This window comes from Calypte anna, chromosome 1, assembly GCF_003957555.1.
Source record: "Calypte anna isolate BGI_N300 chromosome 1, bCalAnn1_v1.p, whole genome shotgun sequence".
NCBI classification, from domain to species: Eukaryota; Metazoa; Chordata; class Aves; order Apodiformes; family Trochilidae; genus Calypte; species Calypte anna.
Genome location: NC_044244.1, coordinates 89,571,789 through 89,586,461, shown reverse-complemented (window position 1 = coordinate 89,586,461; position 14,673 = coordinate 89,571,789). Strand labels below are relative to the sequence as shown.

The window sequence follows — 14,673 nt, the reverse complement described above, 5'->3', positions numbered from 1 at the left end:
TAGCAGTCTCTTGTCATGAAATTCTCATCTATTATGGTGCCTTTTGAATGAAATTGGTTTACCATAAATTTGTCAAAGAGAAAACTAAAAATCACTGGGCAGTGACTTCATCATAATTTTGTTTGCCATGTAAATCATAATTGTAAAAATACAATTTCTTAAAATTATCTTATTAGTAGCCAAGGACCAGTACACAGAGTCAATACTAAACTTTGTAAAACCTGTATTAGTACAGTTCTGACTCAGATGCTAAACTGGTTCCTGTATCCAAGCCATTTTCAGTGCAGGACCCTTCTTTTTGACCTGCAGTTGTATCCTAGAGTGAAGTTTCTCTCTTGACTTATAACTTGAGTCAAATTGAAGAAATTTTTTTAGAGTATCAGGATGTCAGGTATTATGAATTATTTTCTGGGATTCTCAAATTTTTGATGGGTGCTTAATGGGCCCTATATATTGATAGTGGTCAGATAGCAGCAAAAAAGAGCACCAACAAACAAAGCAAGAGTTTGGGGTTTTTTAACCTATTTTATAATATTATTGCACTGCCATCCATGGAAACTGCTGATATATCTTCCTGAGATACAAATGAAACATTTCTTCAGACAGCTGAATGTTTTCCGCCTGCTAGCCTAGAAATCAAACTTTGCATGATATTACAGAAATTCATCATTTTTTTTTCCTTTGGCAAAATGACTTAGTGGTGAAATTGTTATAGTCAGCTGTACTTTCCTATTTTGATCATCCTGTCATTTTCTGATTCAGCTGATAAAAGGATGTGTATTTTGTCAAGGGAAATATATAGACACATCACTCTTGTTGACAGCAGAAGAGAGTCACAAAAATTTAATCAAGGAAAGTTTCCACATTACAGCCTCTGTCTTGCAAAAAAACTATGCTTCAGAAGGAATTTACGTATAGGACTAATTCCACTGATCTCAAGGAGAGTACTTACATGGTTTGATCCCCTAAATATGTGAGGTTTCTAATTATCCAAATATATGCTTCTCTGCTTATGTGAATACCTTACTCTTTTAAACAATGCATTAGGAAAGTTTGGGCTTCACCTATACATTATGGTCCTGAAATTTGTATGTAAGCATGTAGGTAAAAATGACCTCATTTTCAGGATTGGTAAATGTTGACAACAGTAGTTGGAGCGACTGGAGGCTGCGTGCACAGGAAGTTAGGCTAATAATTCTTAAAAAGCTTGTATATACTCTTGGGTGCTGCACTTTCTCAAATTTATTTGAGAAATGTTAGCCATAGCATCTCAAACACTAGGTTGAAAAATGTCAGGTTTTGCTGTAATTTTAAATTTCATCCCTGGTTTCAGGGGAAAATTCTTCTCAGTAAAAAGGAAGAAAGACACCTGGGATATTTCACTGCATTATCCTTACTGTCTGTTTTGCTTTTATAAGCTTCAAAAGCTATAAGCTTTTGCTTCGTCTTTTCTGTTGTTAGAGAGAAGGTTATCATCAAATTCAGTAGGGATTTATTCTGGTTTCATTTTGTTGAATAGAACCAAAAGGATGATGAAGAAAATTAGTAAGGATTAAATTTGGTGACCTGAAAGGCAAATATTAACAGTTTTGGTTCTCATTGTTACTTTGGGATCTATTTGTGCTAAATTGGTGTAATCCATCCAGTTCTGCATCACAAAAAACAAGCAGGACAGCATAAAAAATTATGGGAAAACTTCAACTACCCCCCTAATCTCTGGAGGTTACCCATCCTGTGGGGAGATGTATTTTGGCATCATAATGTGAGTAATGCCAGAGTAGTGCAGCTCTTGTTATGACTTCTCTGTGCATGAATCAAGAACTTTGCCTTTACATCAATTAATCTAGAAGTTCTCAGAATCAGTAAGTTCATACAGAGCCTGGATCTCTCTCTCAGTAAATCTTTTTACAGTGTTCTGGCAGTTAAGGTGTTCATAATTTAGTTTTTCCTTTTTCTTCATAGCAGCCAGTCTCAATGTAGAGAGTATGTAAAAAGATACATAGATAAGGATTTTGGTTGCACATTTTTAAAAATTAACCCGATGAAATATCATTGAGACATAAGATACAGGTACTTGCAGACACCTTTTCGTCATTAGGAAAGTATGTTTCAGTGGGTAGAAAATAAGTAGAAATTAAAAAAAACCCCCCAAACAACAACAACCCCCCAAAAATGTCTTAGAGCAGTAGGAAAATAGAGAATTATGGATGTAAAATTACCTTTGGAGTTAGAAAAGTAAAATATGAGACATTCAGTTTTGGCAGTTCTTAGGATATTTTGAGTAAGGTGTTCTTTGGCCCACAAATTCTGTTCTGAAAAAAATCTCACTATGTTGGTTTTGCAGCTGTTTTCATACCATCAAAATAGCAGTATTCACACAATCTGTACAGATATACCTTTCTAAAGATGTAATGAAAATTGATTGGTGTAACTGAAAGCTTTTTAAAAAAAAACCCTCATAAAAAGGAAAAAAAGAAAAACCCCAAACCAACTCATACTTAATATTTTCAGGAGTCAATATTTTGGGATTCCAAGTCACAATTTTCTTAAATGTGTGGTTGAATGCTGAGCATCTCTCTAGATGCTATTTGGAATGAACAGGATTTACGATTGGTGTGAAGGGGAGCAGAATCAATGTCGTGTCATTACTTTCAAGGTTTTGCTGGGGTGGAACCTAGCTCGATTTTTGGTTGAGGGTGTTCACTAATATTCTGTGAGTATTTCGTTGCATGGTCACTTTGTGATCACTGTGGTCATTTAATGAAAGGAGGAAGGTGTTTTCTTAACTCTCCTAATTTATTGCTGTTGTCAATATTTTTACATTTTCTAATTACTAAAAGCCCATCCCTGAAGACAGGTATGCATAACTGAAAGTTATAGTGGAGTTCTGTTTTGATTGCTCCAAGAGAATATGACATATCTTTGCTTCTACAATATTATCAGGTTATGCCTGCTATTGGCAAAACTTCTTCTCTTACTGCTGTTTTCTCACTTTTACTCCAGTGTCTAAAAATTCAGAATAAACCATGAGTGCAGTTTTTTTGTTCTACTGAAATATAGATAAATATAAAATCATAAAGTGGCTTGTATGAGTAGTATTTTTAAATAATATTGTGTGTGTCACAGTGCTGCTTTGGCTTTCTCTGCAATTCGACTTCTCCAAGATGCAAAAATTTTTAGGAGGGAAATGACACATTTTCAAGAAGAAAAGGACAAAAGGGAGTGTTTGGTATGTGTGGATATTTGTTTTAAACTATTGTTTCTTAGTATATGAAGTCTTGTATTAAATGCTGAGTGCTTTTCAGAATACTAGAACATAGCAGTCATCTGTACTATGTGGTCACCATTGACCTGGGGAGAAAATTATGTATGACACGTTTTGGTTACCTGCTTGCCTTTCAATCATTATGTGAGTAGACATTACAGAATTTATGTACGTACTCTCATATGCTAGCATTGAGAATTCCCTTTTGTTAAAAAAAGAAACAAACCAAAACTAATAAAAAGCTGAAAAAATAGCCATCAATAAAAATCTTGTATTACTAAGTGAAGTTATTTTAGATTCTTTGATTGAAATCCTACTTCAGTCTGTCCTCTTTCAAAAGGCCAAACAGACCAGTTCATATCATTGCTGCCTTCCAAATTTAGCAAGATTGCAGCTGACTTCTGGTGTCTAATACTTACATATACTTTGGAAAGCAAATGTACAAAACTTATTGGTCACTCTCAAGTGTACAGGTTAAGTCAAAGTGACTCACATGGGCAGAAAAAATAAGCAATGAGATGAGATTTTGTAATAAGCATAATGAAACTAGACTTCCTTGCAGGCAGTATAATTATTCTCTGTCTGTGTTGTGTATCAGGGTTCGTCTTTCTGCACTTGATCCTACATTTTCCTAGGATTGCCCTATAGGAAGTAGTGGTGCCATTCAATTTATTCCTTGCTGGAACAAATCTTTAGAATATGAACTGTGGAAATTTAGTATTAGAAAGATGACTTGAGCAGAAAATTCTCCCAAACACTTCCAGTGCAATACTGCATTACTCTGTTACATTAAAAGAAACTAATGGAAACTAGAGAACAAAAATTAATTTTTTTTATCATTAGTGAAGTACCAGAACTTAATATTGCTTCATTATGCAATATAGATGCAATACTGCTCTATATGCAAGTAGACTTCTACGTGCCTTACAGAACATTTGTGTGATGTTCTTGTTTGAGAGGTATAAAGTCCAAACTGTTCTGAATTATTCTCCATAACACATATAGTATAGGGGTATACTTAAGGACTCTACAAAGTAAACAGCTTTTGTTGTAACTGTTTTTCTATAGATTAAAAGCTGAATAACAAATAGACTCCTGTTATTAGAAAAATATATACCTACCCTTCAAATAAACTTTGGGTTATAATTATTTGAAATATACTTGTCTTAATTTGATTTATTTTAGACTGATGCTGCTCTATTGCTTTGTTTGTAGTAAAGTAGTTGACTCAGAAAGTAACAATGCTCTTGCTTCTGGAAATTATCAGGACCCTTGTGTTGAAGATGTTCAACTGCCACGAAGTGTAGCAGCACAAGACCATATGAGTGTACATCTGTGGCTAAGGTGTCGTGTGATGTTAGTGACTGCACTAGTAGCACAAATACTTGGTGTTGCTGATATCGAAGGTATTACCCTTTTTTTGGTTTAGCCTTCAGGAGCATACCAGGCAAATGAGCATATTCAGACACAATTCTTACTCATAAATAAAAAGTAAGAGGATTCATTCTGGGGCTGTATTATCACTGAACAATTATTTGTATTAAATTCATCCAATCCAATAAGGAAAATACATTTCTTAGTACAATGTCTGCTCAGACCATGTAAACAAAAAGCATGATGTTGGTGTTCATTTAATGATCATTATCTTTTGATAAATCACTTGTGTGCGAAAAAGTTGCAAAAGTTGTAGTGTAATTAAGTTAAATAAGTATGCTTGTTTTAAATAAAACACTTGCTGCATAATTCTAGTTTCCTTAACTTTTTCTATCTCCAGTAAATTAAATGTTCCTATATATCTCCTAAAAGTGTTCTAGACTGTTTTGTTTTTTTTAAGAAGTGAAATACCACAAAATACATTTAGTGCTGCTTCATCGTGAATAAATTGCTTTTCATTTGTTAGTTCTGTGAACTTAGTATAACCTCTAATGCTCACTTAAGTATTAAACTCATAGTTTTAAGTCTGTAGCCAAACTCTTATTCTCTCCTGGGTAATTCCTGCGAATAAATGATAACTAAGATCAGATTTTTTAATATATAGAATATATTGTATGAGTGAGTATGATATCTGATCAACAAAATCTCATTATTTATGCTGTTGGCTGGCATATAAAAAACATATTTGGATGAACATAAACTAAAGAGCAGTTGAAAAACTAGGCAGTTTTTGTAGTGAAATGAGGCAATGAGGCAATCAGGTGTGGCTAATTAGGAGATGAGAGGCGTGAGCTTGTGCCAAGCCTTTTATTGGTAGCCCAATGCTGCTCATGCACAGCTGGGGTAGGCCTCAATTGGGCACAGGTGGGCTTGGCAGAAGCTCATGCCTCCCACCTCGTAATTAGCCACACCTGATTGCCTCATTGCCTCATTTCACTACAGTTTTTTCTTTCTTTTGAAGTAAATTTGGCACAGAATCAATGTAATGGTAAATCTATCCTGTCATATTTTCTGCTACTTTTTAATGTAGAAGAGACTTCTTAAGAAAGGTAGAAGATACTCTAAAGTCTTTTCTACTGTACTTTTCTATGCATATGTTATCTTCTTCCAGAAAAGAATGTGGCTGAACGCAGAAGTGTGATAGAAGAAGTGATACTGGAGGCAGAAGCCTTTGGTGCTACCGAGACTCAAGCTGAAATAATGGTGCAAGCTGCTATTCTTGATCTGCAAGAAAAACATCCTGTGACAAGTGTTAAACTTCTTTTGCAGGTTTGAGCACAAAGGAGAAACTGTTTGCTTTTCTCTGATCCATTTTTCAGGTAGTCAGAACAGCTGATGCCAGCATTAAATAAGCTTGAAACAGCACCTCTAAAATAGATCTTTTTTCACTTTGTGTCATTTGTACTCATAAATAGACAGAAAAAGTAGTAAGTCCTTTGGTTTATGTTGTCTATGTCCAAACAGAATATCATCAGTCTACTCCAAGAGGATACAGTTATTTCCCCTTCAGCTTCTTTGACCCTCGTGAAAAGTTTGCTTCTGCTGGCAGACATACTGACACTGCAAACAGTAGAGGGCACAGAACATTGGCCTTCCACAGTGGAACCACTGGATTTACTGATTTTGGCACATGAGCTTACCATTAAAGCAGTGAGTATATGTTGATGATTTGAACAGCATTTACAAATCCTTCCAACAACCTAAATTATCTTTTCTTGAAGCTATTTTAACAATTCATTAAAAATAAATGTTAAAATTGTTAAAATTCCTATTAACTTATCACTTCAATCTTCCCTGTATCACCTAGTGTAAAGAAGTAATCCATTTTACCAAACTTACTTACATATAATCATCATGCATACTTATGTATGCCACCTGGAAATTTTTAATCAATATAAATATATTGAATACCTGCAAAAATGTACATGCATCTGTAAAAACTATAATAGGTACCTTCAATTTTGCCATTTGAAATGAGTAATATGGTGATACTCAGCACCTCAGGGATTATGTACATCACAAAAAATTCCTAACTCTTGAGCATTCAAGTTTAAGAATTTATTTTTGTATCTCAATTTAAAAATAATTTGATTTAAAAATTTGCATAAGGTACCATATTGTTTCTGATGTTTCAGATTGAAGAATTCTTACTATCAATATGAGAAAATGATTTCCGTGTAAAAATTTAAATATGCACTAAACAAAAATAAATATAAACTCATGAAATCTGTGTGAGGAAAAAAATAGTAATAATCCTCTACCTACTTGGTGATCTACAAGTGTAGTCTCTACCCATTCTTGATACAATTTGTAAAGAAAAGATTTGGATCAAATTCTTCCCATATATTTCTTATATATGTTTATATAAGTTTAATTTGTTGAAAGATTTATTCTTAAAAGTATTAAGGAATGATATGAATCAATTCAGAATCAGACTTCCACTTGTGAGACTTGCTGACCTTCAAGAGACTTAACACTAAGAGCATGTCTCCATCCTTTTTTTCCATGAAAGAAAAGTCTGACTGGTCCATACCTATTTTTTTCTTTTTCTTTTATGGCCCTTGTTGGATGTCATATTTCTTGTAGAAATGCCAATTTCTTTCTAGGGCTTGTGGTACTTGGGAGGTCTGTTTCTTGAAGACTGAGTTGAGGGAGTTTGCTTTCATAAAATAAAGCATAAAGTTAATAAATTTGAAAAAGGAACATTGAAATTGGTCATTTGAAAGCAAACTCCTCTGCAAAGACGACAAGTACAATCTGAAGTAAAGGCATTTGGGAGTATAAAGCCCTTTTCTATTGCACTTTTGCAAGACACATTAGGCTTCCAAGGTGTTGCAGTACTTAACTTTTTTAATGCTATATAATTTGTGTCTGCAATCTAATTTTACCAAGTATACTTTTTTCATAGATTTTTATTTGTGGAGAACCCATTGAACGTCACATAGAAGACAGCACATTGACTTGCATGGTCCTGCCTACAAAAAATATCTACTTGCCACATATCAACTTGCTAGCCCAAGTCAAAATGAGAATCGGTAAGAAAAAACCAAGTCATTATTGTTATTTTTCGTTAATTTTCATTCATATTTTATGCAATAGCAGATAAAGTGGTGCCTCAGAAGTGAGTGTAGTAAAGAAACTGTTTTCATTATACAAATAAATTATTTTGAAAGACAACCTTAGATGCCTGTTTGGCTCCCTGCAATGTGTATAAGCAAGGTACATTTCTTACAGGACCAATTATCAACAAAGGTTTAAATATTAATGTAATAGCTTGAGGAAACTAATGTGAACTTCAGGGATTTTTTTAACTGGAAGTACTTTTCTAACTTGTGTACAGAGTATTAATTCTGTGAAAAAATTCTGTGAAAACGTGCCATATGTTTCATCTCTCTGGAAGCAGTTAGGTGGAAATCAACTAATAAAATCAAATCAGGCATGATACTAGTGATAACTGTCCCAATAAAATGATTAGCATATGTTTTTTCTGTCACCGTTTAACTGAACAACATTTGTGGATAACTTTTCCTTATATAGAAACTTGGAAATACGCTGATTAGTAACAGAAGATAACCTTTAAGGGCTGTCTCAGATTTGTTGCCCTACAGGAAATATAGGGGAAGGGATATTGTCTCCATGTCCATCTGCTAAACTTAATTTAGTGAATATGTGACTTATAATGAATTAGAAAATCTGATTTGGTTCGTATTGTGGTGAAACCTCAGTATGCTCCAGATAATTTTTCAGGAAGATGTACTGCAGGAGCACCCCAACCACTACTTTGTATGCAGTCCTTAAGACTAGAATAGAGATAGTCCAAAGTAAACTTCTCTGAAATGCATCTGCTGTGGCTGTCTTTAGCCAAATCAGATGGTTTGCCCTAGAAATCCACTTTTATTGCTCCTTACTGCTTGTCACTGCAGGCATTGCCAGACTCACTTGCAGGAATGGCCATACTTGACTAATTCCCATTTCTGAATGGGAATCACAGGTGAATATTAGGGCTTACAGTGTAAGAGGTATGCAGTACATCAAGGAAGCCTCCAGAACTGTTTAGAACAAAAGGAACTCAGGGATTTGGAAACGTTCAGAGAGGTTTGGGTTTTGCATACAACTGCCAGGTGAACTAAAGTTATGAACTGGCTTACTGGTTGTCTTTCCAGATAGTTTGTGAAAGGGCTGATATGTTTAGCTTGAACTTCTTTTGGATGGCCTATGTAAACATCAGTGGCAACTGTAAAGTACTTGAACAGCATTATAGTTCAGTATTTATATCCATTAATTGCTTGGATCATTGAGAATTTAATTGTAGCAGTGAATTCATAACAGCATTTGTTCTGTGGAAGTTGCTTCTTGTTTTTGCACAAATTGGTTTTCTATTGAATGATTTACTGAGCACTGGTTTTTTTTTTCCCTTAGGACACACACTAGCTGCAAACATAGCTCGTACACCTGCAAGAGAAGATCCACTGCAATGGGTACATGCTCTCAAACATTTAGAAACAGCACTGGAGCTCTGCAGAGCATCTGCAACAAAGCATTTAGATATGGAAGCTGAACTTCTTTTTCAGATAGGTAAATGAAACCTTGCTTGTACATCATGGTTACCTTCCTAAGCACCGTGATGCATGTGGCCTCACTTGAAATGGAGACATTTTACTGTAAAAATAGAACAGATTTGGATATTTCTCTCCTAGCTGCAGATTTCCTGTTTAGTATCATACCTACATAGTTCAGAATGCATTACACAACAAGTAATTTTAAAACTGCAGTAGAAAAACTGCAGTAGAACTTCTCCCACCTCTGTGATGTTTGGGATCAAAAGGTGTAACAAATGAGATGAAGGACACTGTAAAAAGTTAATTAGCTTCTTTGCATCAGTCTGAAATAAAGATGAGAGGCCTATAAAGTTTTTCTAAATGATTTAATAAAACTAAAGAAATACAGAGCGTTCACATGCATTTGGATTTTACTGGCATTATGTTTTGCATCAGAAGGTGTTGGTTTGTTAGTGTCCTAGCCAGAAAGGCATTCAGACTCTGTAGAGTATCTCTTAAAATCTTATTTATTGCAGTTACCACTTTAAAGAAAAAGAGGATAGTGCAAATAATATTATATCACTTCAGATGCTGGGAATCCCTAGTTGGCAGTATTGAATGGGCTTCCAATCAGGTAGCACAACACAGAGATCCTGTCTGTGGAAACTCCTTGTTTTGGTCTTTTGAGTTGTTAGAGGATTTTCTTAAAACAATTATATTCATTATTTCTGTTGTCTAGCAAAAAACTCATTCACCTAAGAACTTCCTGCTATGCTTTTACAAATAGGGCAAGTGGTGTAATCCCTAATAATGAGAAGATGGTGCCAGCTGGCTCTTCTCTTACAGCTAACTGGCTATGTTTATCCCATGGCTAAGGGATGTGGACAGCACATCAGAGGCCTGCAGGTCACACTCTATGTGCAGCACAGCATATATGTACAGCCTGTGCATTATCTCCTCCACTTATGATGGTCTTTTAGTTAGAATCACTACATTAGAGTCATTATGGTTCCAAAGTTTGGTTATTGTAGCTAATATATAAAATAATTTTCTATACAAGCATTATGGCTCACATTTGAATGAACTGGAAAAGATCTTGCATATCTGGAATAGTTAATGCACTATGCTGTTCAGCTTTCCTGGAGGGGAAAGCAGGTTGGGCCTTACAGAAAAAAAATTAAAATATTGCAAATTTTCCTTCTGTATTTCTTTCTTAGGCAAGGTAGAACGCCAGATAACTGAAGCAGGCCGTAACAAGTCATCTCAAGCTGTTGGAACCCTGTTGGAAGCTATAGCAGTCAGCCAGCAACATGATCAAAAATTAGAGTAAGAAACTAGCATTGTAACTTTCAAAATAATTCTAATAACACATGAATATAGTAATTTGACTGTTTTCTGACATTTAGTGGAGGTTTTCTATTATCAAGCATCTTTTATGTGTTGGAGACTTTTCTTCTATTGCAGTATAGAAGAGCAACTGTGTATTTCTTAGGTAAAAAAAAATCTGAGAGCATTCAAAAACATGTTGTGGAGTATACAAAGTTACAGCTTTCTGTTCTTTTTTTTCAAACCTGTACCCTCTCTGTCAACACCAGGAGCAGAGCTATCAGTTAAACAGGAGTTTTATGCACATTTCAGAAGATGAGCTGTGGTCTGCCCCCTTCCAGATAATAGAAATCCAGCTTGAAAAGGTTAGCAGCCAGAAACAGAAGAGCAGAGGCAGAAGGAGCATAGGAAATGTGTTTGTAACAGATATTGGGACAGTGACTTTGGCATTAGTTATAAGCATAGAAGATGCCTGAGCCAGGCCAGCCAATAAGTTCTGTCAAGCAGCCCTGATACATTGTACTTTAGGGTTTTTTTAGTTTCTTTACCAGTCTTAATGTAACATGCCATGTCTGGTTACAGACAATGTAAAGGCAGCAATTTACCTGGCTTGTTTGGGTATTCTGTTACTTAAGCTAATGAACCAGAACTCTGAACACAGAAGCAGTAGCGTAGTAATAAACCTCTGGAAGCAGTCAGCATAATGGAAGACAGTACAGAAATGGACTGTGGTGCTGCTTTCCAGGTTTAATTTGCTAAACTTATTTAAATCTGTTGCTGTCTTTCTAAAACAATATACAGCAATATTGATGGTGCCTGCCTTTCTTATTTTAGAGAACTAAACATTCCAATCACCTTTATACAAGCCCTCTGATGTATGTAAGTTGGTTTAGTTAAAGATTTTTCTTCATATCTCAAAGCTTATTTTGTTAGCATGCCTAGAAAGTTACCTAAATTGTCACAAACTCAGGTGTAGAATTTAACATCTTTCCACCTAGCTTGTCCTATCTTGAACTGTACAGTACTCTGAATTTAGTATTTTGCTTTACACAGATCATACTAGAACTGGAATTTATTGTACTATATAAATAGCCAACTACATAAGCAAGAATTTGTTGCTATGCCTAGCAAAGCCAATTCACAGGTGAAGTCTGGAATAATTTACAGAACCAGGAGGAACCTGCATAATAAGACTTAAATCTATACGGAACAGAAATTTTGGGAAGTTCTCCAGATACATTGATTTTCTGCAGATGCAGGGCAAGGGAAGTAATTCTGCCCCTCCCCTAGGCTTTGGTGAGATCCCACCTGGATTACTGCATCCAGCTCTGGAGTCCTCAGTACACGAAAGACATGGACCTCTTAAAGATGGTCCAGAAGAGAACCACAGAAATGATCAAGGGAATGGAACACCTCTGCTTTGAAGATAGGTTGAGAGAATTGGGATTCAGCCTGGAGAAAAGAAGGCTCTGTGGAGACCATACTGTGTCCTTTCAATACTTAAAGCAGACCTATAAGAAAGGGGGACACAAACTCTTTAATACAGCTTGTAGCAGTGGAACAAGGGGTGATGGTTTTAAACTAAAAGGGGATAGATTTAGATTAGATATAAGGGAGAAATTTTTTATAATGAGCATGGTGAAACACTGGAAGAAGGTTGCCCAGGGAGGTAGTAGAATCCCAGTACCTGGAAGCATTCAAGATCAGGTTGGACAGGGCTTTGAGCAAACTGATTTAGTTGAACATGTCCCTGCTCATTCCATGGGATTTTGCAATAGATGACCTCTAAAGGTTCCTTCCAACCCCAAATGTATTCTATGATTCTCTCTTATTTGCCTGATTTGTGCTGCTACTGTAAAAATAACTAAAAGAAGAAGGATGCAGAGGGGGAGAATGGGAATTGCTGAGCACAGTCTTCCTGCAGCTATAGAGTAGTCTGTGGAGAACTCAAAACGGAATATTCCTCAGCTGAGCACAATGAAGAAACAGGACTGTTTTGGCCAACTGTTGGTTTTTTTTTTTTTGCTGATTCTTGGAAGAGTTTGGCTGAAGATCCATATCCAAATTCAGACACTCATGATTCAAGGAAACCAGGACAATGAATGGTTGAAGAAGGAAAAGGAACCCGTGCAGATTCTGTACGAAAAGATCACTTCCCTTTCAGAATTACAGTTCTCTTACTGAGTGTTTGCAATTTAGTTAGGGAATATTTGTTGCACATAGTGCAAATGAGATTTGACAGACTCTTAAATCATTGTGTTATTTGTTAGGCATAGCATAGGGATGTTTTAGTCTCACAATGACTTTAAAACAGGATTACATGGCTTTCTGAAAGAAGATACACTTTAGGTAGATGATGAAGGATGGATGAATGATTTATTTGGTGAAGCTGTCTGGCTAGTTTTATGTATGAGTCAGATTGTGGCACTGCAATGCTTACTTTGATAGCAGCATTGATAGATCTGTATGTTGTTTCTCACAGGTTAATAAGAAGATCATACCTTGAAATAGCACTACTGTATTTACATTTTGCCTCAAATAATGAGGATGTGTCACAGATGGATGAGATGGTGCCTTCCAAATCAAATGTATGTTTTCTGTCTCTTAGGTAGTGGCCTCTTGAAAGCAGGAAATACATTTCTGTACACTGTATATACATTATGCACCTTGCCAGACTATTTCTTACACTGACATGCTGCTATTGAAAATCCTACTAGAAAAATCACACAAAGAAATCATATACTACAGCAGTAGAGTTGTTTTTTTGTGTGTGATATTTTTTTATTCATTCTTCTGTATAAAATTGGAAAAAACAGAATGAGCGGTGTTTTAATTTCTAATTATGCACTAAACAATTTGTGCCTTGTGAAGACAACATAACATTCAAACATTTTAAAGTTATTTATACTTTACGAGATTTAAATTTTTAAGTACAAACTTGAATGACAGCATGAGAAAAATAAGACTTTAACCATCTTAAACTGTCTGCAGGTCATAGATTAGAAGTGTAAGGTGTAACATAAGAAAAAAGAAGTAATTAAGATCCCAAAAAATAGAAAATTATATTGAAACTCTATATAGTAGTGAGTGTAGGATGGGCTGCTCTGAGAAAATTTTTACAGGAGCAGCCAATTAGTATGGTCTAGATATTTTTTAAAGGTCTTAGCAATTAATCATTGGATTTACAATCAATGCTGATTTTTACAACTTGCAAATAAACTAATAATTCTGAAATTAGGAGGACTTTTTTTCTATCTTTAAATTTATTTTACCAAAATTCATTTAGAATACTAATTATGAACTGATGTATAATTTTAGATATCTTCTGAAGAAGTCTCTTCTCCTGAGGAAGCTCTGAAATCAAAGTGCTACAAAGTACAAGCCTGGATTGCTATAAGAGCAGCTACACAGGTTGGTGCAATATTCCAAAGTAGTAACTTATTTTTTATTTTAATTTCATTTTACACAAGCATGCAATACAACACAAGGTAAGAATTAAGGCTTCCTGAAATTTTTGTCATAGGTCTTATTTTAGGAAATTAAAGTGGGCAGTGACTGTGTAGGGCATTTAATCTCACTAGGACAGAACTGACTCTGCTTGCTTCAACTTTGATTCAGTGCAAATAAAACTGCACACTGCCTGATATGTGTGCACATATATTTGACATGTGGGTAGACATCAGTGGCATCCAGGTGAGGATATCTGATTTGAAATCACTTATGTAGTAATTAAGCTGTCAGCAGTAATGATTTATTTAAGTATAGTATGTACCTTATGTCAGAGAAAAATAGATTTTTCTGACTTTTAAAAATATTGTACCTTGAATAATTAATTTTTGTCATCATCTTGCTACTCTCTGTTTTTAAAATCTGTATAAATATTGTAGGGAATTGCTTTTGAATAATAAAAATATTATTTTTAGGCCAGTGAAGCTGTGCTTGCTTCTCAGCTATTAATTGGAATGAAGAGTGTTAAAGAAGGGAGCATGAAGGATGCAGTGCAACAGAAAATCCCAGCATTTGCTTCCATGGATCTTTGTGCTTCGTACAAGGATTTCTTATCTGGTATTCTTTATATCTTGTAATATTAGAGCATTACGTTGCTGATAA

At 35.2% G+C, this 14,673-nt stretch overlaps 1 protein-coding gene across 1 annotated transcript in view; it reads left to right on the top strand.

Annotated features, from left to right (window-relative positions):
- Positions 1 to 14,673, top strand: part of CFAP54 (cilia and flagella associated protein 54) — a 109,063-nt gene that overhangs the window by 79,662 nt on the left and 14,728 nt on the right. The window contains exons 53-62 of the mRNA XM_030454014.1: positions 3,127 to 3,229; positions 4,533 to 4,671; positions 5,811 to 5,968; positions 6,164 to 6,349; positions 7,608 to 7,734; positions 9,119 to 9,274; positions 10,455 to 10,563; positions 13,046 to 13,151; positions 13,882 to 13,974; positions 14,487 to 14,628. Of these exons, the coding sequence (XP_030309874.1) occupies positions 3,127 to 3,229; positions 4,533 to 4,671; positions 5,811 to 5,968; positions 6,164 to 6,349; positions 7,608 to 7,734; positions 9,119 to 9,274; positions 10,455 to 10,563; positions 13,046 to 13,151; positions 13,882 to 13,974; positions 14,487 to 14,628 (1,319 nt within the window). The remainder of the gene's footprint in view (positions 1 to 3,126; positions 3,230 to 4,532; positions 4,672 to 5,810; positions 5,969 to 6,163; positions 6,350 to 7,607; positions 7,735 to 9,118; positions 9,275 to 10,454; positions 10,564 to 13,045; positions 13,152 to 13,881; positions 13,975 to 14,486; positions 14,629 to 14,673) is intronic.